Genomic DNA, 26,793 nt, shown 5'->3' on the forward strand with positions numbered 1-26,793 from the left:
TTAATGCGTTTGAGCCGAGCATTGAAAGACAAACGACCGCAATACATCGAGAGACACGATAAAGAAATATTGGACTGTTTCAGCCGTTACTATCCGGTAGTTGATTATGATAGAAAGAAGTTTTTATTACTACTAAGGCCCAGTTTCACCAAATGCTTTAATCTTGACTTAGCTCTTAAGTGAGGCCTTAGATCACGATTAATGTAATGTAGCGTTTCACCACACTCCAAAGCGCCATTTAATCGACCAATCGCGATTTAGCACTAATCGGCCATTTTTGGAGGATTATAACCTTTCAAGTTGAGATTAATAATTATTTATCAGTATGGAACTCTTGTTTATGTATTTATTTTTCCGGAAATTTCTAATGTTTGGGTCAATTTTATCAAAATCTATGACTATATGTATAGGCTCAATATTTCCCATTTAAAATACACGTAAACTTTGTTTTTGTGTTTTATGAAATTTATTGCAAAGAATAATTTATTGATATGTTTGATTGAAATATTATTTAAGAAGCAGTTGAACTTGTTAATAAAAATAAATAAGTTAATAAAATTACTTATATAGTTTTTTTCCAGAATGTGTGGTTGTGTGAAATGGGATAATTTCTTTTTAACTTCTGCAAGTTTCCGACATTTCGAAGCACATCACTCGACATTTTCGGCAAAAATTAACTTTGTTTTTTGTTTACAAGATGACAAATGTTTTGAAATGTTATGAGTTATGAATGAATGACACCTGACACCTAGCGTCAATGGTGGTCATCACTGGTAATACGATACAGAACACTATATAACTCTTTGTTCACAACGTTGCCAAATGGTCTGACTATTTAATCGCGATTTGGTTAATCGCGATCATCTTTGGACGGGTTGATGTATGGTGAAACAGAAAACACTGTTAAGCCTGCTTTAGTAACAAGCGGAGTTTAATCAATCTGGGATCAAGTGCTGTTTGGTGAAACTGGGCCTAAGTTTTACTACCAATCAAATTGGAATAACAATTTTAGGATTACATTGTGTAACAGATTCGAACTTATTCTAGTTCATCTTCAGACACTGTGAAGATTCTAGAAATTGTACAGAGCATTCATGTAAAAACAGGTACAAAAAAGTGGTACTTGGGAAAACCCAAGCCCCCATAGCCTTTTCCTTGGGTTTTCCCAAATAGGTACCACTTTTTTGTACCTGTTTTTACATAAATGCTCTGTACAATTTGAAGAATCTTCACAGTGTCTGAAGATGAACTAAAACAATTTCGGAACTGCGGTTACACAATATAATCCTTAAATTGTTATTCCAATTTAATTGGTAATAAAACTAAGTGGTAATAAAAACTTGTTTTAACAATGCTCAACCCTATGTTGCGAAAGTGGTCAAGACATACTTGGAAATGTTGGAATTGGAAGTCCTACCCCACCCATAGTAATCTCCGAACGTTGCTCTCCGGGACTATCACTCGTTTCGATCAATTGTACATGACCTGACTGACCAGCACTTCCGGTCTTGTGAAGAATTAAAAAATTGGATCGATTCGTGGATCGCTTCAAAAGATGAGTAGTTTTTTGAACGCGGGATTCGTACGCTGCTCGAAAGATGGGAGAAAGTAGTGGCCAGCCATGGAAAATACTTTGAATCATAAATGTATAACTAGTTTTTACAATAGATCCTCGAATTTCGGAAAAAACGGAAGCAAATTTGTACGCCTATGTAGTATAAATTCAAAACAAATTGCAATAAAAAAGAAAGAGTGCCTATAGAATGTGTTTGTTGTATATTTGAAAAATCAGTATAAAGGAGTTATGACAACTTTTCATTTCAAGCAATTTTCCAATTTTCTCTTATAGCTTGAAAACAGTTGATACATATAAGGTTGTGGTTCTCACCAAGTTAATTCTCTCAAAATTCAAGCCTTAAATTGTGCCATTCAATTTTTTTTCTAGCTCAATGGAATTATGAAATCCCCCCATAGACAACGAATTCTGGGACACCCAAAATTCCACTTTTCAACAGAAAAGTTATTGAATATTGAAACCTTTAATAACCCATCCCGAAAGCCTACACCAAATGTCATAAGAATCAGTAAGATTTATATTCGAATGAGCTTAAAATTTTATGCAATACTTTACTTATTCAATCGAATTCCCATTACATCGCTTCGTTATAAACCAAGAAATGGAAATACTAAGAATTTCACTTTAGCACCTGCTGGACGAGTACCTTTCATCTGAGAAAGTTGTATTTCTCAAAAGATGAACTACATACAGCACCAACTGAATGAAACATCAATCCTCATGAAAATCGGATGATACTTGTAGAATTGGCGTCTACAGACAGAACACAAGATACCAAAATTATTCAGTATGATCCGAAATACTATTGCTTGCCCAAATTTTTTTTTCCCAAAAGTGATCACAATGCTTCCTCCACCTTTGTTACAATCGGAATCAAAATAAATTTGAAAATATCAAGAAGCCTTTCAATTTGTAAAAGCTACTAAGGGCAACGTTTAGCATTTTGGGGACTTCTTAACCGTGTCTATATCTTTTCTGTCTATTTTACACATTACACATTTTCTGTCGTTTTTGACCTGTTCAATGGGCAAGCTCATAAGGCATTGCCATCTTAAATGAATCTATTCGTGTTGTGAAATTTTTTTGTTCTACGGTATTCATACAGTAGAATTTACGAAGGAGCTCTTAATCTAAGAGTTTTGATATATCACCTTACGTCTAATCTAGATCTGGAATAATAATGACATTAAGACTAACCCTACTCAACATGTTATGTTAATGAATCTCAATTGAGTAACGCTGATTGAGAAATATAATGTTGATTGATTCATTTTCTTGTACAGTCAATATCGAGCTGTGCTACTGGATATGCAGGTGAGCAACAATATAAACTTCTTATTCAGAAAGTGATAATTCCTTTTTTTCAATAATAATTCAAAAATGTAATTACGACAATTTGAAAAGTATTATACGTTAATATGTCTGTCTAATTCAATCCAATTTAGTTATTGCTTTCATCAAAAGAAACAAATCGTTTGGATACTGATTGAAAAACTTAGGTACATCTCCAAATTTTCAACCTTTTTTCAACTTCTATTTTTTTTCTACTTCAGTAATGAAATATAAGGCCATAAATATACATAATACTTCTTTCATTTCGCATAGGTATATGATGAAAAAGCCGACGTTCTCGCAAACCTTGCAGCATTTTATATTTCAATAAATCAAAAGTTATCGTTTCTTTCACTTAAAAAAAATCATATCTTATTACTGCTTTGATTTAAAAAAGCAAACTTTCAGATAATATATTTTTACAGTCACAACACAAGTTCATTTCCTGATAGGTCTCAAAGAGACATATTAGAGTCGGGTTAGAGGACATTGAATAAAATTCAGTTCATTTTTCAAAGAATATTTTATTGAGTTGTTGGGTTGTAAAATTACTTCACTAATTGTTCTACATTTTATTCATGTAGGTTATTATTTTACTATTTTTAAATAGATCCCTATAATTTCATGTGAATATCTGTTATTTGTGCGTTCAGTGCGAAACATGTTTTCAAAAGATTAAACCGAATGCACAGAGAAATAATTTGTGGTTAAATTCAATTTTGTCTGGTCCATCGATAAGATGATAACTCTCGAAAGAATAAAACGGACGTATCGAAAATTTCAAGGAAGAAATAAGGTTGTAATGCAGAATATGAACGAATAGAAGATCCCATTGCGATAGGATTGATGAAATTATCAGGAAAATAAAAGATCGAATGGTCATATCAATATGAACACTAGTAGAATTTTTCCCATCAATGTAATTCGAAAACCTAATCTACCTAAAATTTTAAAGTTTCTCGGTTTTTCCTCTCGAGAGTTATCGCTTTTACGGACGGATGGTTTGATTTCGATAATTCACGTAATTCCTCAATCGTAAGATACAGAGAAAAAGTTGAATTCATGATATGCACGCATTTTTCGAAAAATATTTTAAAAATTCGATGGTTTCCATATTCATTCTTGGGTGCGGACTTATCAGTTTGATTCAATCGGCAACACCTTTCGTTTCTCTTAGATGGGGATTTGAACTTTTACACAATTACAAGATATCTTATAAACGCCAGCCTTGGACAATGTGTCAATTTTATCCTTGGCATTTCTTAAGACTTAGGACCAGTTTTGTATTTGTTTTTAAACTGGTTCAATGCCATACCTGTGTTTTCTTATTCTTACAATCACCAAATTATGAAGACAATTGGGATCTCTCCTTGAAATTTATTTCTGGATCTCTGTTGTGTTGAACAGGTAGGCTTGACTCATGTAATTCCTCCTGAAAATATTCTAATTCGCATAAATAAGTCGAGCTCTCTCTAAAAGAGGGGTCATTACTCCCAGCTTTTGTTGATATTGATTGATTCTTTGTACAGATATACAGGGTGTAAGGTAAACATGCGGCAAAAATTCAAGATATTATTCCTTGTAGTATTTCAAGGATATTTTATCCTTGGATTATTTTTGAAAAAGTGCTGTGTTGCGAAGATATAGGACGAAATAAATTTTCAACAAATAACAATTCACTACTGAAAATTACATACAACCTTTCTTAAACTACAACAAATGTTGAAAATGGCTACAATCAGCTCGGACTCAACCATCCAATCTTATCCTCATAGACTGCCGAACACTTTCAAAAACACCAGGGTCGTTTCTTTTGAGTTACACCCAGCAATTATCCGATCTCTTAAATCATCCACATCTTCTACGAACCAATGACTCTAGATGGCCCTATAGGAAATAATCCAAGGGGTTTGAGTCCGGGGATCGAGTGGGCCATACGTGAGGTCCATCCCAACCAATACTGCTGTTAAAAACTCTCGAGGAACTACACTAAAATGAGCTGGTGCACCATTATGCATAAACATATATACCCCAGAAACTGAGAAAGCGTTTGTTTCAAAATGTTACGGTATATCTGATAAGTCTTGCTGTTTATGTTTTCTTGGCTTCATGACGGAAACGTCGGCGATTTGAAAAAGTGTGTATAATTCACACCACAGTCCTGAAGCCAAGAGAATATTCCCCCAAGTTAGTTCGCCAGTATGATTTTCTGGTAGAAATACCGGTCCAATTAGTCAGTCACCCAGAATTTCAACCCAAACGTTCAACAAGAATTGATGTTTAAACCTATCTTCACAAATTATCTCTCTGAATTTTCCAAACAGTCCAATTACTTACATTCAAAGTAGTTGCAAGTTTTCGGATAGAAGAATCTGGATCTTCTTCTATCATGTTCAGCTCATTGTCTCCCACTTTTACCGTTCTTACAGTCCTCGGCTTGTCTGGTCCTCCACTTCGATTCAATGTTACCGTTTCTGGAACACGTTCATGAATATTTTGAAATATTTTTCTATCGGGTGCAATGCGGTTAGGAAATCGCTCATTGTAGCTTTTAATGCATTTCCATTAGTAAGTCCATACATAAAATGCATATTATAGCCTTCTCGGCAATGATCTAAAATTAAGATATTAATGATTTGATTATAACAATTATATTTTGACCAAACTCGCTAAAATTATGATTGAATAGGAGTAGGTAACATCATTGATACATGCTCTGAAGTAATTTAATTATTATTAATGTTCCTTCTTGATGCCATAATTCCAGAGTAATAGCTAAATTTACATTAGCGTTTACATTATCTTCGGCGAAGTAAAAATAATATATTTAAGAAGATGAAGAAAAAGAGTTAGATGGCCATAATTGAATCTACTGATTCAATTCGAATAAACTTTAAATATTTGTTTCAATGAATTAGTATAACAAAGTTTCACAAATGGTATGGCTTTTTGTATTGGAGTAAATGGTCAACATTTTGAATATCTGCTGTAATCGTCTTTTCTTACTCAATTATGGACACACCTCTAATATGAAACAAATATTCAAAAATTATTCAAATTGGAAGAGTTGATGATTGAATCATAGTCATAAAAATGTATTATTTCAACTTTGGCAGAAGTAATGTAAATATAGCATTTGTAGCACCTTTCTACAATTGACATCATCCGGTGCTACCAATGGAATTATTCGATATATCCAATAAAATAATTTTTTTTTGGATTCACTATAGGATGATTTATGTGACCAATATGCTTTGTCAGATTTTTTCATTTAGAAAATGTTTCATTCTCGAATGTTGTTAACGATGTGAATATAATCTTCAAATACAATGCCATTTATTGCAATAAGTTGCTGAATCCAATCGAACTGAAGACGCAGAAAATTATAAATTGTAATAATTTTGTTTTCGATGTGAATTTCAGATTGAATAATTGAGAAAAACCATGACTTTTGCTACAACGATTTCGATAATCATCATTCTGCTGGGACTACTTGTGACATTGATGAAACGCAAATATACATTCTGGAAAAACAGAAACGTACAAACACCTCCCTTCAAATTTGGATGGGGTAATTTCCAAGATCCAATTCTTCAGAGAAGATGTTTCTCTGACACACTGAAGGATTTCTATCGTTTCTTCAAGTCCAGGCAACTTCAACATGGTGGCCTTTACAGCTTTATATTCCCAGTTTACGTACCAATCGATTTGGACATAATAAAATCCATCCTTCTGGTCGATTTCGATCATTTTGCACACAGAGGATTCTACATGAACGAAGTCGATGATCCGTTGAGCGCTACGATTTTTGCTTTGAACGAAGACAAGTGGCGATGGGTTAGAGCAAAGTTCAGCCCTGCATTTAGTCCTGCAAAGCTGAAGGTGATGTTTGACAGCATTATGAGATGTGGAGAAGAATTTGCAGATACAATTGGAGAGGTATGTAACGAAGCTGTGGATATCACCGAGGTCAACGGAGGTTACACTATGAATATTATTGGACAATGCGCCTTTGGCATCGAATGCAACTCTTTGAAGGAACCTAAAAATGAGTACATCGTCAATGGTGAGCTGAATTTCAACGAAAATTATTAGAATTTCGTTGGATCAAAGTGTCATATATAGTTTAGTTATTTATATTCATTACCTTCTGCTCAATTTTTATTTATGAAGCTATTATTTACGAGGATGAAGTTTATGAAAGGAGCAAGAGACGAGTTTCAGATACTTGGCAATCAACACTATCCGACTGAGATATTCCGAATAAACCAATTCTGAACAAGTTGATATTTGAGTGAAACAACCATGTAGCAACTCATATAAAGCTATTTGTAGCTTTATGAGGACTAGAAGCAATCTCATCCTTACTATTCGAACCTAGTCCACGCATCGAGTATTAAATAAACTTTGTCATACATTTCACATCCTTAATATGAGTCGTTACCATGGAAGTTTGATAGCGGATAATATTATTCACTAGCGAATAATGAATATGAATAACGAATGCCATTTTACTCGATTAAATATATGCATAATGAAAACTTGATACAAATGTGTCGATAAATTATTCACTTATGATAATTTTATAGGAACTGCTTTCTTCGAGAGATCTTTACTGGAAAACATTAAAATTCAACTGACAGAAATAGTCCCTGAACTGATGAAGAAGCTGCACATATCTATTACTCGTCCAAGCGTTACTGATTTTTATAAGCGTCTTACCTTTCAAGCCATGGAATATAGAGAGAAGAACAAAATAGTTAACAACGATTTATTAGATTTATTGATAAAGATGAAGAACATGAATGAATCCAATGATGATGTTGACAGCATAGATAAAACTTGTGCAAAAAAATTACCTTTTGGTGAAATTGTTGGTTTAGCATATTCGATGTTTTTAGCAAGTTTTGAAACAACGTCTATAGCTATTTCTTTCACCCTGTACCTTCTAGCTTCACACAGAGATATCCAAGAGAAAGCTAGGGATGAAGTGATTCGAGTAATGAAAAAATATAATGGAAAACTGACGTATGAATCGATGTCTGAATTTGTGTATCTAGACATGGTTATAGATGGTAAGAATGAAGTTTAGAAATTCTGATGCTGTTTCAAAAGTTTCCATTATTTTCCACCAATTTTTCAAATATTTTGAATATTGAGAAAAACTTATTTATCTCTTTCTTCTGCCCATTTTTCATAAGTATCACAGTTCCAGGTGGGAATTTAGGATTTGTAGTACAAAATCAGTTGTCTCAAAAATTCAGTAAAGAGTACGGCCTCCTCGAAAATCAACTATACAGCCTGACAACGCCTTTGCATACTTTCGATCAGATTGTTGAAGTAGCTTTGATCAATTACTATCCAGAGTTGCAGTAAAATCTGTCTGAGTTCTTGAACAGTATGTAGAGGTGATTGGGAAACTAAAGCTCTTTGTAGCTGATCCCTGACGTGTTCAATGGGATTCAAGTCCAGTGACTGAGGGGGCAGGGCCAAAGGTGGAATACCATGAATTCATCGACAATTCATTGACGATCGTATGGCGTAATATTGTACAGAAATTAAAAATTTATATCAATAGGAGCATGAAACACAGAAATAATATTATCGATGATTTGCTATATGTAAATCTGCGCATTCATGGTAGCATCAAACACTAATAACTCTGTACGTCCGTTGAAGCGAATGCCTCCACGAACATTAACTGTACCACCTAAGAAGGGTTAAACCTTTCTGCAGTTTCCAGATGGGTCCATACTCGAACACGCCGATTTTCCGAAAACCGCTCATATCTCAACTCATCTGTGAATAACACAGATCTCCATTCATTATTCCAATTCACGTGCTCATTGGCCCTTTCCAATTGAAGTCTAATATGATATTGAGTTGATGGAATCGTTTTAAAAAGTCGCCGAGAATGTCGTCTCGACGTATCGAATTGTTTCATTCGAAACCAAAGCAAGAGATCGATCAAAACCAGCTGTTGAATTATTTGACAAGTACTCAAAAGCTCTCTAAGGAAAGACATATTCAGAAACCGATTTTGTGCAGGAAAGGTAGATCTTCTCGGTCTTTCGGTTACGTTTCTAGCTTTTCAATATTGGTGGAAGAGTCGGGAACTACGCTCGGAAAAAATTCGCAACATCTCACTGATAATGTCTAGCCTCAATCATACCAATAGACTGATCGGTTTCATTAGCACTAAGTTTCTAGGCATTATTCCAAAACAAATTTGAATTTGAATCAAAGAAAAAATTGAAACAATAACTAATTCACAATGCTCAGAAACGCAAACGACAAAAACTTGCATTAAATTGAAAAATTTAACAAACGAAGAGCAAAAAGCCATTCAGAAATAGGAGAGTAAGAATTTGATTTCTCATGTGGACAAGAATCTGAAACGGTATCACAAAATTTCTAAACTTCCCTAACCGTTTTGGAGGAATATATTCAGTATTCACTTGGGATAATATCTTTTAAAATGAAATTGACTTCTATTGACCTTTATTTCGAATACCTAAACATTTCACTATTTTTCAGAAAGTATGAGGTTATACCCTCCAGTACACCATTTATATAGAATGTGTACAAAAGATTACAAAGTACCCGGCACCGATCTTATCCTGAGAAAAGGACAGAAAGTATTCGTACCTGTTATAGGTATACACCATGATGAAGAGTATTATCCTGATCCTGAAAAATTCGATCCTGAAAGATTTTCTACTGAAAATTCAAATGATAGAAATCCAATAACGTTTATGCCTTTTGGGATAGGGCCAAAATACTGCCTAGGTGAGTGATTATGAGAGAAATTAATTTTATATTCACAGTTTATTTTTCGGATATTTTAAAATTGAAAGAAAAGAAGGAAAGTAAAACTTACCAATGGGCGTGTCATTATGTATTATGGTCTTTCGCTCCAAAATATTCTGCATTTTCACTGAACAGGATGTCCCAAATTCTGTGCGACTTACACCCAGGTGCAGGAACTTTCATTAAAATTTTAATCCTCCAGTATGAGGTGCCTATTAAATACCTGCACCGTTGAATGTAGGATTAAAATTTAATGCGGCATTAAATTTTAATGAACGTTCCTGCAACTGGGTATATGAACAAAATATTCAAGGATATCTTTTTAAAATAATAAGATATCAGAAATATCTTGCTCCGTTCTCGAGGTTTCTGGAAAATTCTGAACGTATTCCTCAGAAATTTTTATGATTAGTATGATAGGTACTCATTACAGATCATATGAATTAATTACCAGTTTCAACGAGACATCCTATATCTCTCCTTAAATATTTTTTTCAAGACTAATAGTTTTCGAGATGCTCTCAGTGAGCATCGAATTTGGATGATTCTGTACGCTATTTTCAGTCTTGTAATCTCCCAATAAGTTTTGAATTCAAGCATGAAATTCATAATGGAACTTTTCATATCTCAACCTGTATACCTACAACATATTAAAAAAAAAATCGAACCAATAGAGCGCGAAATATTGAAATCCTAGTTATTTCACGTTAGCGCAGGTATACGCAGGGGTTGACATTTTTGTGGAACCAATTACTGCATAATCCAAAAATCTCTAACAATTTTCATCGAAATCGGTCTAGTAAAACGAGAAATATGGAAATCCCGGAATTTTCACACTTGCGCATGCTCAAGGCATACCCCTGATCTGGAAATGTTGAATTTTGAATGTGATCCTCTACTGCTCAAGCTGAACGACAATACCAAACATCATTGAAATCATAAAATGTGCGGGAACTCAGACCGATAGACAGACGTTCAAATGCATTTTGATAGCGGAAATTTTGAGATCAGAGAGAAAAATCTATATCCTCAAAAGTGATCAAACGTTCTAAAGTTTTCGTATGAAAGCTAGAGTATAAAATTTGCTACAAAATTCAATACCTTCGATTTTTGAAAATCTTATCAATAACTCTAAAGGCTCAATATGATATATGTAATGAATATTATAATGAGAATGAGGAAGACATATAATGTCGCATTTATTATTCATTAGTTTTTGAGGTTGAGGAGTTTGGAATATTTCATGTGGAATTCAAACTACTAACGTTATAAAAATTCTTTGGGATAACTTTGATATCTAGAATTTCAATCAGTGAATAGAAATATTCCATAAAATGTGGGAAATACTGAACTCAATACAAAACTAAAAAAATTATTAAGCATATTAAGCATTTGAATATAACAATAGGAATTATAATGATGATTCTTCAATTTTAAGCCCAACGTTTCGGATTACTTCAAGTCAAGATTGCACTAATAATGGTACTGCAGAGATTCGAAATGTCCACTAACGAAAAAACAAAAAATCCACTGGAATTCAGCACTGGAAACCATATCACATTGTTTCCCAAAGATGGAATTTGGTTGAACATGAAGAAAATCATTGAATGAAAGTGTTGTGGAAGATTCACATGTCCAATTTATCTCATAAACTAAATTTTATAACAAAATTTTATATCTATAAAGTTATTAAAGTTGTTCAATAATGTACTGAATTTCGAGACAGTCAGAAATGTAGCCTTATAAAGCCACAGTGTGGCGAAACAATTATTGTTAACAATTAAATAATCCAGTGGAAATTGATTTGTTTTATTTTATTTATAATGAATTTTTGCCAAGTAAGTACCGAATCCATTTTATACGTATTCTAACCATTTTACTTCGAGGCAAACGATTAAATGGAGGCTGGTTAGCTGGATTCAAATGTGTTCATATATGGTTGAGGAAGATCAAGTTTATTATATTATGCAAAATGTGATCTACCGCATATTAAACTTCATTATTTATGGTTCTGGCAACGCCCATCTAAATGAAATATATAATTAATAGAATTTTAATGTTCACCATGATTGAGTTCTGTGTTAACTAGATGAATCCATTAAATTCTTGTAACTTTTATCTGAGCTGAATCTGTGTTTTTTTATGGAAGGAATCTATAAATTCAATGTATAACTTTGAGACCTGTATATTCAGATTGAGTCAAGTGTGCATTCGTAAGAATTTAAGCCTTCTATGGGACGATCTACAACAACCAAACAGAGAGAATTTGAATTGTAACTAGGGTTTGTGGACACACAGACTAAAAGACCGACAGACAAAAACGAAGCCAAAGTTGTTCAGAATAGTATGAAATGCATTTTGTGTTCGGAAATGCTGGAATCGGAGATCATTAATTTTTTTTATTTCAAATGGGATCACAAAATTTCTCTCTACCTTGAGTAACACGTAAGTGAATTCAATTCATATTTAGAATAAATAATCTTTTAAAAACAAAGGAAAGAATGACAAACATCCCTCAAGGAAAAGTGCTAGCCGTAGACACGTGTTTCGGGTTTTCGGCCCTCATCAGTATGGTGAAAAAATGTAAGGATGAACAACACATGGAGGAAAACCATAAACAAATGTAGTTGTGGCGACAAAAAGCAATTAGACATAATGTTTGTGTCTAGCTGAAATTTTCGTCACAACACTTAATATAAATGTACCTGCATTAGAGTAACAATGGTCTTTCGTGGTACTTGTGCATACAACTTTCTTATTCATAGGGTTCTCAGAAATATACAACCCTAATTAGTGTGCAGGCACCATGATACCATTGCGCAGTCATTCAACTTAGAGAATAAGAAAAGGAAGAAGAAATTCACGGTGTACAATATGATTTTATGTTTGTAACTCAGGTATAAAACTCGGAAAAGGGAGTTCAGTAGAGTAAGTTACGAAGTGATGACCAGTTGAGTTAGAAGAGTGTTCAAGGCTGTTTCCAAGTGCTGCATCACAATAAAGTTTTCATCTGTCGTCCATCAGTGTTTTAATAATCCCCACGAAAATGCGATACCCCAACAGGAGCCAGCTGCCCATTTGTATTTTTCGTACGCAGACCAAATGGGTTTTCGGGCAATAACCAACTTCAACACGTAGACAGCTAAAGCTACCTGTCCAGGAACAACAAACATGTGTAGAGGATAACGAGGGGATTATTCAAAAAACGAAGCAAAGAATAAGGGATATCTCTAAAGGTGAAGTGCTGGCTCTGTTGTTGACTCCGTTTGTTTGTTGTTTACCTTCAAGTGTTATTATTACCCTAACTCTTTTCTTCACCTTTATTACCCTTATTCTTTTCTTTGTTTTTTGAACAATCTCGCGTTATCCTTTACAAAAATATTTCTATTTTCATATATATCTGGATTTTATTGAATATCCGAAGATCTAAGTAATCATAACATTTAGGATATATTTTTCTTATGGCACCGAAATGAAAACTCAAATAACGAGAGTTAACATGTTCGTTCTCCTCAGACGTGTTTGTCGAGTCAATATCCTCGTTCGTTAGAAGTGCAATGTAATAATGTATACTGCCCATCATCAAAGGTGATTAAGTAGCTATTCCCCTTGAACTTGAGACTCACGATGAAGATACGATGTCGATTTTCCGAGTTTAATGTCAATGACTCGGAAAAATCGAAGATGGATTGACGAGTTCATTGGAATTAAGGAATGATCTGCCAATTTCAGTAATTATTACGTGAGGGGTGAAATAGAGACGAGGAGGGTTGAGAAAATATTGAACTCAACAAGTTTTCATCGAATAATAGTTTATTACATAAAAAGAGTTGTAGGAAGAATATTCTTGAAGTGCGTAATTGTCTTACAAGTCGAGTTGTGCACTATATTTTTTGTACGGCCGCAATCATTTCCATAAAATCTTAGGCAAATCCAAAAACTGGTAATAAATCGCGACACAATTACGAAACGTCAAAAGGTTATCGACTAAGTGGGCTGTTATTGATTCGTTTCCGTGGCAACTACTAAAGGTTTTATCTTATTGGTTATTCGCCGTGCGATTTACTTCACAGATGCTACGATAAAGTAAATGCATAGTATGTATGTATGTATGTATAGTGCTTAGGCAGTGACATTTTCGTTACTTTCTGTAGAGTGAGTAGAAAAATTAGTATATTACACGTGGTGAGTGCGTAATTGTCTTACAACTCGAGTTGTGTTCTACACTTTTTCTACGAGCCTATGTTGAAGCGAATTTTTCACCAGCAAAATTGTTAGTCATGGACAGGAACCGATGGTAATCGATTGGTGTCAGGTCTAGACTATGAGGAGAATGCATAAGAATTTCCCAACCAAGCTGTCGGAGCATCTGGCGAGTCACTATCGATGTGTGTGGCCTGGCGTTGTCCTGATGGAACACAATTCATCTCCTCTTTGCCAAAGCTGACCCCTTCTGGGCGATTGCTTCTTTCAGACGGTCCAATGAACTAGTTAAGTGATGTTGATAATACTATATTTGACACGATAGAATTGAAATATAGAGCAAAACTGATAAATCACTGAAAAAATTTTGAAAATCCATCAATAAATGACTGAGAAATAGATTATTTAAATTTACGTATTTTAGCGCGGAACGTCTTTGGTCTCTGACTGGTCTGTGACGTCATGCCACTTGCCAGTGATGGCTACACCATAAATTACGTTCAAATACTTAGCCGCGCCAAGGCTCTCGCGCCGTTTGTAGTTGTACAGTGTAGTTTTAACTCGAGTTTTGTTTTTATGTCACCATAATGGAAGAAGGCTTCGTGGAAGGACAAAGTGACAATTTGCCTAAAATAGATATATTCGCAGAGATGGAGTTTTTTCTTCAAATCCATCTTATGTCAGTGCTGAAATAAAAGGAGTTAAACTTTTCAAGTAAGTATCTACTTTTGAGTTTGCTTCATGATGGTTCAACTTATAACGATGATTTATTTCAATCAATCAATCAATCAATCAATCATTTATTTAACAAAGCATTACAGAACAGAAGGCAATACTTAATAGTCAAGTTTACATGTTAAAATCACAGTGATAAAAAATAATATCAATAATAAATAGTCAATTTTACATATTAAAATTTCCATGATATAAATACAATTCAAAAATACACATACAACAACAAATCAGAAAACAAACGCACAACAATTCAGCTGGACCAGCCGGTTCCATTCAACGGAGGAATTCATCCACGGTGTAAAAAGTACCATCGACTAAAAATTTTCGGAGACTGCTTTTGAAGCTTCTCGCTTTCTTCACAGTTTCTGGTAAGTGGTTGTAAAACACAACACCCCAATAATTAAAACCTTTTCTGGCAATATTAAGTCTTGTGTATGGTATTTCCATGGCAGCTCGGTTACGAGTGAAGTACTGATGTCGGTCTCCACATAACTGATAATTTGCACTATTTTTATGCACGTAAATACAACATTCAAATATATATTGCGAGCAGAATGTGAGTATAGCGTACTTTCGGAAATATTCTCGACATGAGGTTCTTCTGTCGATTGCAGCCAAAATTCGTATCGCTCTTTTTTGTTTTAAAAATACATCCTGGTAGTGCGGACTATCTCCCCAGATCAGAATGCCGTAAGACATTCGACTATGGAAAAGTGCATGGTAAACATTCAGCATTGTGCATTCATTAGTGATTTCTGCAAGCTGTGTCATAAGAAACAATATCGACGATAGTTTTTTCACAACTACTTCTATATGAATGTCGAACTTAAAATTTTCCTGAATATACACACCCAGGAATTTAGCACCTTCAACGTTATCCTTTTTAATCCTTGTGTCAATGGGCAGTGTTACCGTTTTTAATCTATTAAGAAACAGCCCATTTCCCACTAACCAGTTCTCGACATCGTTTAAAGCCGCTTTTGTCTTAGTCGCTATACCCTCGACTCCAATGTTCAAGAACGAGGTGTCATCTGCGTAGTTGCACAGGAGATCACAGATAACATTAACTGGCAAGTCATTGAGGTAAACCAAAAACAGGAGAGGTCCCAATATTGAACCTTGTGGTACTCCCCTGAGAACTATATGCTGACTCGATCTTCCACCCCCAGCATCCACATACTGATATCTACCGCTCAGATAAGAGGCAAAAAGTTTCAGCGGCAATCCTCGTACGCCATAATATTCGAGTTTTCGGAGCAGAATAGGGTGTATAACATTATCGAATGCTTTAGATAAATCACAGAGAGTAAGTTCGACCCTTTTCCCATCATCTAACGCCTCTGCCACTCGTTCAATGATCGCTACCAATGCTGATATGGTAGATTTCCTGTTTCTGTATCCGTGTTGATTTTCCGATAACAAGTTCTTCCGTTCCAAGAAATCTATCAATTGCTTCTTTAAGATGGTCTCCATTATTTTTGATATCGATGGTAATATGGATATCGGTCTATAATTGTTAGGTGACCGTTTGTCTCCTTCCTTTTTGTAGATAGGAATTATCTTACCAATTTTTTGCGATGATGGGAATTCTCCTTCGGTGAAGCACATGTTGATGACACATGACAAAGGTTCCGCTATCACTCTGATAATTCTCTTAATTATTTCAGTTGATAAACCATGTGAATCAGCTGTTTTGGAGTTTTTCAGCGATGTGGCAATTTCAATAATTTCATGCGGTGTTGTCGGTTTGAGAAAGAACGAGCCCGAGTCAGAAATCTTGATATTCCTCAGTTTCTCCTGGAATTTATTATTTGTATCGTCAGTTCTATTTGTGATTTCTTTCAGGAAATTTCCATACAATTCTGGATCAATCTGATTTTCATTTTCTTTCTTGCCTTTTCGGAACTTATTAACTATCTCCCAACTTTTTTTTGGAATGTTATCAGCTGACTCAATTTGTTTTGAATAATAAGCTCTCTTTGCCCTCTTTAATTCATCCCTGTATAATCTCCTATGCTCCTTATATCTTCTAATGTCGTCTTCATCTTTTCCTACTTCCATTTTTACACACAGTGCATCAAGTTCATTTTTGATTTTCTTTAAATTCTCACCATACCAAGGCTTTGAATTCTTCCGGTTTGTTTTAATTTTTTTTCTTAAGACTGGGTAGTAGATATTGACTGCCTCCAAAATACCAGAATGGAAGGCCTCAAAAGCATCTGATCCCTTCTTACCCGACAACGTCATCTCCCAGTCGACTCCGGACAGATGTTCAATGATAAGTTGAGTATCATGCTCCGCCATTTTTCTTACATATTTGCATTTATTAACCTCATTTCCTTCAGGAATATTCAACATATAATATACCTTCTGTGCCATATGGTCGGAAATATGCGGGTTGAAGGTGCACGAGTTGAAGACTCTGTTAACTTCGCTAACGAATATGTTGTCTATGCATGTAGCTCCGGTGCTTGTTATCCTTGAGGGTGAGTTGAACAGTGGACTGAAACCATACTCCTTCATCTGATTCATCCATCTACGAGTCGTTCTTGATGGCTCTCTTACATCAAAGTTGAAGTCACCAGACACGAATAAGGTGTAAGATCGTGAGAATCTAAGCAACTTCTGAAGACAAAGTTCCATATGATCAAAAAATGTCTCTAACTTTGAATTAGGCGCTCTATAAATCCCAACAATTACAGCTTTGATGCTGGGAATCTTAACTGCAGTGATTTCAAAATCCTCACAATTTAAGCTCGATATATCACCAAGTTCCACTGCACTACATCTTTCCTTCATCAAAATGGCCACTCCTCCATATTTCCCATTAGGTCTAGAGCAACTCGAAACAACCTCATAACACGAAAATGGCAACAAAGGATACATATCACCAGGCATCCATGTCTCCGTTATTATAGCAACATCAACTTGTTGTTCGAGAAACATAATTTCCAATTCATCAACTTTATTCTTCATTGAACAGCAATTTAAATTTAAAATGACTTTATTGGTTTCTAGGGGTGCCATGGTTTCGAAAAAAGCGAAATCTTCTCACAGTTACTCCTGAGGGCCAAGTCTCTGCTTTACTGAGTTGTTGTAAAAGCTCAAAACTAGCCCCTACCTTAAAAGAGACAGTGCTCATTTCTTCCCTCGTTGAAAGTTCGGTTACATCGAAAGATTTATCAGGAAACTTGGACTCAAGATATTGTTCAACATCCACAGAGGAAATACCCTTTCGTACCCTTCCAACATGCAGCCAGGCCTTTTTTTCAACTCCCATAAAAGCTAGTTTACCCTCTGTCACCTCACTTACATCTTTTGTACCAATAATTCCATCAGCAGGTCTACTAGTTTTGGAAACCTTAGGAGTCTTTTTGTCCTCCAAATTTGTTTCGATTGATGAACTACTTCCATTTTTCACCGTACCAATCTGTTGCTTTGACATAGACTCACTCTTTTTGGCAATTGTGGAATAAGACATTCTTTGAGAATTTGTTGACATCTTGGCAACGTTGCTTCCAACCGATGCAATTTGGTTATTGTTCTTGTTATTCTTCAATAGTTCTATTATTACCTGTTGTGCCTGTATGTGCCTTTCTTTTTCCGTCAAAATGTTTGCAGATGCTTCCAACTTTGTTGACAACACCTCAATTCTGGCTTTCATTATTACAGATTCATCTCCAGGTTTCAGGTTAGAATCTGTTAAATTCTCGTAAGACGAAAACAAAGTCCCATTTTCAACATATTGTCGTAAAGTTTCACTCACATTTAGAGCGCTTGGTACTTTTCTAGTCAGAATAATTTCAATCAAACTATCTTTTTTCAGTTTATTTAACTCGATACAGAGATCGCTTCTGTCCGCCATGACTTCTACTTACTTTCTCTATTTAAAAACGTTTCATAAACAGTTTGTAGTTGAGTACTGGTTTTTGAAGTCTATCCATTATCAATGGCAAAACATATTTATGTGAGGAGTAAAAAGTACATCAAAATGATCTTCACTCACATATGAAGTAGTTTAGGTCCAATTAAGTCACGCCTCATTAATTTGCACCACTTCTTCCTTTGATTCATGTCATTTGGTACATGAAAAAACAATTTATTGGGGTTTTTAATTGTCGTGCTTGCACACATAGGCACAATACAATAATTGTAGGATTTTTTTTAATTTCAGCCATCGTGTAACGAACAAAACACGACACGAACGGCACAAGTGATTGTACACCAATGAATTCGTAAGCACTCTGCGAATACCAGTCGCCTCGTGTAAGTGACGTGACGTCACACACTAGACGCTGCGTACTATGAAATTATTCTTCCAAGCGCAACTTCAAAGTCCCATAACTTTTTCATTTCTAGAGATATTTCAATGATTCTTCCACATTTTTGTTTCATTTTACTTAAATTTTTATAATTAATCCTTGACAAAAAAAAATGAAAACTAGTCCATTGTTGACAGTACAGTTCCGAGTTAACAGTTGTGCCAATCCCACTAAACACACAGCAAAACCTTTCTGGTCGTCAATCCTAGCTTGCCCACCGTTTTCGAAAAAATATGGAAATAAAATGAAGGACATTTGCATAACAACAAAGTTGACAGGGTTGAACTTTGAAAACACTGCCTCATCTGAATTCCTCATCTAGGTAATTTAATCGACAAGAATAACGTCGTCATAAATTACATTTTATGAAATATAATAAAAGCAAAAGTTCTGTGGCTCTTGAAGCCAAGTCAGTGCTTCTTTTGAATATCTGTGTCATTATGAGCATTCTATATCAAATATCGAAAGAAAACTGTATTCAATTCAACCATCGAATGGAAACATATACTGACTCTCCCTCATTTGGAAATAAATTTCAATTCTGTACCGTAGAAATTTTACCTAGGGCGTATTCAATCGAGCGATGAAAACGTGGATTATTAAGCTTTTCTTCAGGGAATTGGGCCAATTTTAAATCATGGGGTTATCCATCTTCGTGTGCTCCTCTTGCATCGGAGGAAGATAATCGAATTCTATATTCCTTCCTTCTGCATGTAGGGGATTTTAGTTTACATAGGAGGAAATATTACGAGTATGAAATTTAGACTATATTAATCAGAGGAAAAATGATAGTCGAATACAGAGGGTGGTCCAGATAGTTCATTAACTTTGGCGTCGGATAGAACAATTTTTGTATGCAAAAAAAGTTCATCTAAACATATATCGTAACATTCGTAACCTTCCTTATCAAAATACAGGGTGATAAAATTTGAAAAAAGTTTTTACCCACAACTCTAGTATTATTAAATTCAAATTCATTGTTCCCATTTGAGGGAATTGAAGTCTACATAATGTAATATTTCGAATAAGGTAATAATGTTACACTTATCCAGTGGCGTAGGCACAGGGATGGGATGATCCTTTTCCTATTAAAAATCCAGGCCACTGTTTTTATTTCGTGATAATTATTCCATTTCTGAAATCAAAAGAGTTTTACTAAATAAAAGATCTCTTGAATTGTTTTCATAGAAGGTGCTGTTTTCGAGATAATCGAGTAAAGAGCATACACTATGTGCATCACTTTTATGAAAATAAGCACTATTGAACTGAACAGAACAACAGTATTCAGCAGCAGAAAAAACCAAAGCCAAAGCTGCCGTACGAAGAGTGATAGCATCAGCACCCCATGAAGAACTGATAAATTTTGAAGAATAATTTCCTCTACAGTTTCAAACGTAAATTTTTCAAGCGGACCTTGAAATTCGAAGAAGAATCAAGTTTAAGTCCAAGATATTTGGGACTATAATTATGATTCAAGACCGAATTATTGAAAGTTACTTTCAATTTTCAACATTTTTGTTGGTTATTTAAATGATAACAAGAAACTTCGATTTTATTTGCATTAGGGCAGAAACGCCACTCAAGAAAATAATTTTCCACAATTTTTATATTTTTCGATAATTCCGAAATGCGAATGACAAAACACAAGATTAATATCATCGGCATAGATGAATTTATCAGATTTCAATCAGATATATGACTACTCGATTTCGTTTATACAGGGTGGCCACTTTTTTGATGGGATTGTATTGGTAACTTTTAAACCATAAGAGTTAGAAGGTCGGTCAAATAGAGAAAAATTATCAAGCAGTTCAAACAAATCGAGATTATCAGGGCCGATTATTGAGATATCATAAGAAAAGTAAATTATGTCATTTTTATTCTTCTTTTTTTCCCACTAGTAAAAATTATTTCGAAAAATGTCATAAAATATGCAGGTCCGTATTGAAAAAAATGAGGTTGAGGGTCGCCCAGAGAGTACGAAACGTTGGATACGAAATCTGATTACGTCAAATTGAGGATAATTTACTGTCGAATAAAAAATTCCTGTAACATTTTTTGATGATATTTGAAATGAAGAGGTAAAAAAAGAAAAATCAAAATGACATAATTTACTTTTCTTAAGAAAACTCAATAACCGGCCCTGATAATCTTGATTTGTTTGAACTGCTTGATAATGCATCTATGCATGCCACTTTTTCTCCATTTGACCGACCTTCTAACACTTATGGTTTAAAAGTTACCAATACAATCCCATTAAAAAAGTGGCCACCCTGTATATTTGAAAAGTTTCTTCAGAATAACCATTTAAAATTTTGGAAAAGTTATTTTCAGCATCCTATATTATCTGAACTGTTGAATTTATAGTGGTGATGCAACTTGATTGATCAGAATCACGAGTTCTACAAATTTCAGGCAAATTCACCGAAAGCTAATTTTCCTTCGATGCGGTGCGTGGTCCACTTTAATGTGCAAGTTCGGATCATGAATGCCGTGGTTAGGTTCGTTAATGGGCAACATCCGACTAGTGGTCCTGTAAATATGGTGGTTCATAATTTTGTTTTCGTGTTCCTTTGGAAATTTCTGATTCGATTCGGATGAAAATTTGCACTTTGATGTAGAATCCAATTTCATGCCTCGTGAAAGAAGCGAATTCGAAAATATTGAAAATAAATTACCGAATATTTTCATAACCACGCAACTGATACAGTTGGGATTTTGGGTGTTCATATGAAATAATAATTTCAAGCGCCATTCAGAATATCAAGATCGTCACTTAATCAGAAATATGAAAAATTCACGAAGAAAATATTCAATATTTTTGCGATTACAGGTCTGACAAAGATGAAATTTTTTGAGTGAATTTAAAATAACAATTTTGAGCTTTATGCAGAATTTTTCGTGGAATCAGAAAATACTAGAAGAATATTGGCGCTTCTCACGTCAATATTCTACTTTTCCGTTCGACTGAAGTGATTTCCCCCGAGGTTTGAATTTTTTAAACCCACAATCTGACACATTAATAATCAGGTTTCGATAGCAATGATTGTTTGTTTTGATTTCGATAATGATCCAATAATATGTGGAATGGTTATCGAGGGTCAAATTACGAAGCAAGGAAAAAGAATATTGGACATGCCCTCAGGAGAAGCGCTAACAGTAGACACGTCTTTCGGGCTTTCGGCCCTCATCAGTACTGTGAAAAAGTGTTAGATGAGCAAGACTTGAAGAAAAACAACGAACAAAAACGGAGTCCACAACAGAAGCCAGCCGTCCATTTGTGAAAGCCCATTGCGTCTTCCTGCGGAAATCACAAGTGGACGTCTGGCTTCTGTTGTGGACTCCGTTTGTTTGTTGTTTTTCTTCAAGTGTTGCTCATCTAACACTTTTTCACCGTACTGATGAGGGCCGAAAGTCCGAAACACGTGTCTACGGTTAGCGCTTCCCCTGAGGGCATGTCCAATATTCTTTTTCCTCAATTTTCAAGCAACTTGTCCCTTCGTTGCTAGGAATCTTAAAAATTAGTTGATTTATCCATAAAGTGGATTTAGTTTATTTGAATCTATCGAATGCAATAATACTTGCTAGTTTGAGTTGTTGACGAATTAAGATATATGATATGCTATATAAACATAACACTCTTTATGAATTCAAATTGATGATGATATGTTATAATATGCAGATTATAGTTCGCCATATAACTTTTGTTCGCGAATGCTTCGAATTCCGTTATAGTTTTCCTAAAAATTGACAATGGACTAGTTTAGTGATGTTGATAATACTATATTTGACACGATAGAATTAAAATATAGAGCAAAACTGATAAATCAGTGAAAAAATTTTGAAAATCCATCAATAGATGACTGAGAAATAGATTATTTAAATTCACGTATTTTAGCGCGGAACGGCTTTGGTTTGTGACGTCACGGCACTTGCCTGTGATCGCTACACCATAAATTAAGTTTAAATACTTAGCTGCGCCAAGGCTCTCGCGTCGTTTGTAGTTGTACAGTGTAGTTTTAACTCGAGTTTTGTTTTCATGTCACCATAATGGAAGAAGGCTTCGTGAAAGGACAAAGTGACAATTTGCCTAAAATAGATATATTCGCAGTGATGGAGTTTTTTCTTCAAATCCATCTTATGTCAGTGCTGAAATAAAAGGAGTTAAAGTTTTCAAGTAAGTATCTACTTTTGAGTTTGCTTCATTATGGTTCAACTTATAACGATGATTTATTTCAAAAACGTTTCATAAACAGTTTTTAGTTGAGTACCTACTGGTTGTTGAAGTCTATCAATGGCAAAACATATTTATGAGAGGAGTAAAAAGTAAAAAGAGAAAAAAGTAATTTATATGTATGTATATAGTAAGTTATTTCAGCCATCGTGTAACGAACAAAACACGACACGAATGGCACAAGTGATTATACACCAATGAATTCGTAAGCACTTTGCGAATACCAGTCGTCTAGTGTGTGACGTCACGCCACTTACACGTACTATGAAATTATTCTTCCAAGCGCAAATTCAAAGTCCCATAACTTTTTCATTTCTAGAGATATTTCAATGATTCTTCCACATTTTTGTTTAATTTTATTTAAATTTTCAGAATTAATCTTTACCAAGAAAATGAAAACTAGTTCATTCATTTATTGCTATAAAACTGGTCGAGATATTCAAATGAAATTCGATGAGTTTCAAGGCATAGTTATTGGGCATTTATTGATTATCAATTAAATTATAAATCTCAATGCGTATTTTTCATTTTTTCAATACATTATCTAGAAGTGAGTAGGGACCCACCATTTCTTTTCAAAATGAGAGCAAAAAATAAAAAATATCTTGGAATACGAAGCATCTACGAACAAAAGTTATATAGCAAGCAATAATTATTTTTTCACCAAGAATAACATCCTGAACTTTGTCGCACTCATTAACTAATACTAACAACATTGAAATTATTTTTTATTAAATCATTATAAGAATTGAATTCCCAACTAGATGAGTACAACTTCCATCAATAAGGGGGATATTGCCAAGTGTACTCTTTCGGGCAATGAAAGTGACCAAATTGACATTCATATGACGATAAACTAGCATACTGGGATCCATTCAAAGGGACTGGCAAGACAATTAATTTTCTCCAGAGCCTGCTGCCTAATAAATTTCTTGTAACTTGGAAAACTCTTGAGTTTCAATATACTTCATCCAAATAGAAAAAAAATCAGTAACACATCTAACAAAAACCGAGTGAGAATCCTCTTTTTATTAATACACCTACGGAGTGGCCTATGCGGATCATTAGAAAGATAATAAATAAGTGACAGCTGGATGCGAATGGAAGTAACCAAATCAGAATGCGGTCGAACGTGGACTATATTAGTCAATAGAAACAACCAAATCTATACATTCTGGTTCCAGAGACATTATAATACCAGGGTTCATTTAAAAGTACTGTAAACAATAATTATCCTGGCTTCTAATGAATTGCAAGAAACATGAACAGCCCTTGTATAATCAAAACATTTTCGCTTCCTCCAAGTGACTCTGTATATAACCTATTTAATTTATTTCAAGATTATGTTGATCGTCTAGTTCAGAATAATTTGATTCATCATAATGTTGTATTTTATTGATTGTAGTGCTCTGAAAAAATGCATTATAGCTATGCGAATATTCTGCAGATGGACATAAGTATATGTTGATTTCACGGATTATAGTTTCTCAGAAAAAAAAAAAAGAAATGGTGGATGAAATTCCATTGAAAAATAATTTTAGTTATTTTTGTAACTGTTGGTAATATTTGGGTTCTATTCTATGCACATTCGAAAATATTAACGAATATACATATTTTGTCTGTAATCAAATATTTGTCTACTGAAAGATGAAATTGCATGAACTCCTTCGGTGTTTTCCATAACAATCTTTCTTCCTTATCCTTAGCAGTAGAGATACAGAGCTCGAACTACCAGGAAGTCTTCCCTATTAATATTAAAATATCCTTCTCGCATACTTGAGTTATCAAGGAAGTTGATCAAAAGCGGGAAAATTTGTTATGCTCCCTGGATTATGAAACAAGAAATACATAAAGTAAACCAGTTGCCTATTCCCGTTTTAGGGGCTCAAACTCATAAATCAGCCGACCGGGTGTATCCTACTGAAACTCAGCTCCATCAGGATTTTTTGTTGCGTGAAAATTTACATTTTTATTGAAAAATAAAATTTCGCTACCGGTTTTTTTTTCTGGATTGAAGATCGCAAAAAGTGTTGCTAACAAAATTCCTATAAATGTTTCGAAGTTCTTCACGATTCTTGATTACCTTTTTTCATTGAGAACCCTTTAAAACAGATAACAATGCTGGAATTGAATGAACACTCTTTCATTTGACTCGTAAATTGGAAATTGAAGGTGCTTTTTATCAAATCGTGATTCACGAATTGATAAAGGTATTCCCTTGTAGTGAATTTTTGAGCGCTCGGTTCAATGAACAAATCATTTAGCTACAATTAATGTCATTTCCAATTTCCAGCCAGAATTAATAAAATTCGATTGAGGCCGTCCATCTGTAAACCTGATAACCGTCGAACGAAAGGACAAAGAAGCTTAAAATTTATAAGGAATATTCGGATTTCGAATGAAGTTCGATAATGGGTAAAAACAACTCAGGGGTTCTCTGAATTTTAGAGTTCAAAATTTTTTTCTTTCAAAAGTCGAATTCAATTGAGGATAAAAATTAGCATTTGGATCTAAAATAATCATTCAAAGCATCGTGCAAAATTCAATGTTGATCGCGAAACCAGAACCTTGTACTTTTCAAAAAAAATATTGAAGAAAAAGGCAAACCAAAAAGAATAGCAACAACAACAAGCTATATGCAATTCTGCCTGAAATCAGGCCCAATAGAAAAGGCTGACACACTGCTATTTAAAGTTAACAGAAGAACATACTACCTGTATGTGATTACTGTCGAGAAACTCGTTTAACTGTAGAACACTTTCTATCTGGCTTTCCATATTATGATGAACTCCGTCTTCGAATGGGACTCAAAGACAATATAAAGAAAAATATAAACTCAGCAACACAAATTGAAGCAAAATTGGCATTTCTGAAAAAAGCCAATTAAGTTGTACAATCATATATGATCAATGTAACCATAGTAATACGTTTTTCTTTGTGTAAACACTCATAATTGTGGACATTATCACCTGTTATACTCAGGGCCGGTATTATAAAGGATAACCGACGGTTGAACGGTACATCAACTACCAAATTCCATATTTCTAGTGAAGAATTTGGTGGTTGACGCAACGGTTGAACCGTCAGTTATCCTTTATGAAAGATAACCGTTGAACCGTACACCAACCATAGAGTAAGTATATAAAGAGGAGAAACTGAGGTACTAAACTCTGAAACAGTAATTTAGTTCCAGCAACAACTTCTAGTGGCCGCTCCATCGCTGATTTTCTTTTTACCTCGAGAAATATTTACTTAACCTCAAAAATTTTTAGTTGATCCGTCGAACGTAGCGTACCTTATTTTTGGTAAGAAATTTATTATGTCGCAGTCAACTTGAAATCCAACAAATATTGTGTTCCTAACTGTGGAGATATCTGTAGTAAACGTCATCGTTTTCGAATGAAGAGAAGCAGCCAACAATTTTTAAACTTTTGCTCGAAAAAGTTAGTTATCCATTGCTTATTACCTTATTTTCGTACGTTGTTTATTTTCACATTCAAAATTTCGAATTGAATTAAAGTATTTTCAATTCTAAGCATTTCAAATTTTCGCGCGCTCATTTTATAATTTCATAAATAACC

At 34.4% G+C, this 26,793-nt stretch overlaps 1 protein-coding gene across 1 annotated transcript; it reads left to right on the forward strand.

Moving 5' to 3' along the window:
• The first annotated feature begins 2,792 nt into the window (after positions 1-2,792).
• On the forward strand, positions 2,793-11,513 carry LOC123689087 (probable cytochrome P450 6a13). The gene is made up of 5 exons (XM_045627886.1): positions 2,793-2,890; positions 6,332-6,974; positions 7,498-7,983; positions 9,446-9,697; positions 11,157-11,513. Exons 2-5 carry the CDS (start codon positions 6,353-6,355, stop codon positions 11,327-11,329), a joined length of 1,533 nt encoding a protein of 510 aa, XP_045483842.1. The 5' UTR covers positions 2,793-2,890; positions 6,332-6,352; the 3' UTR covers positions 11,330-11,513.
• Positions 11,514-26,793: the final 15,280 nt, after the last annotated feature.

This window comes from Harmonia axyridis, chromosome 1 (assembly GCF_914767665.1).
Source record: "Harmonia axyridis chromosome 1, icHarAxyr1.1, whole genome shotgun sequence".
NCBI classification, from domain to species: domain Eukaryota; kingdom Metazoa; phylum Arthropoda; class Insecta; order Coleoptera; family Coccinellidae; genus Harmonia; species Harmonia axyridis.

What these genes read in the sequence shown, in the direction of transcription:
- LOC123689087 (XM_045627886.1), top strand. Translation starts at nt 6,353, where the DNA reads ATGACTTTTGCTACAACGATTTCGATAATCATCATTCTGCTGGGACTA. An exon ending in AAATGAGTACATCGTCAATG is followed by an intron (nt 6,975 to 7,497) that starts GTGAGCTGAATT and finishes ATAATTTTATAG; the next exon opens with GAACTGCTTTCTTCGAGAGA. An exon ending in AGGGCCAAAATACTGCCTAG is followed by an intron (nt 9,698 to 11,156) that starts GTGAGTGATTAT and finishes TTCAATTTTAAG; the next exon opens with CCCAACGTTTCGGATTACTT.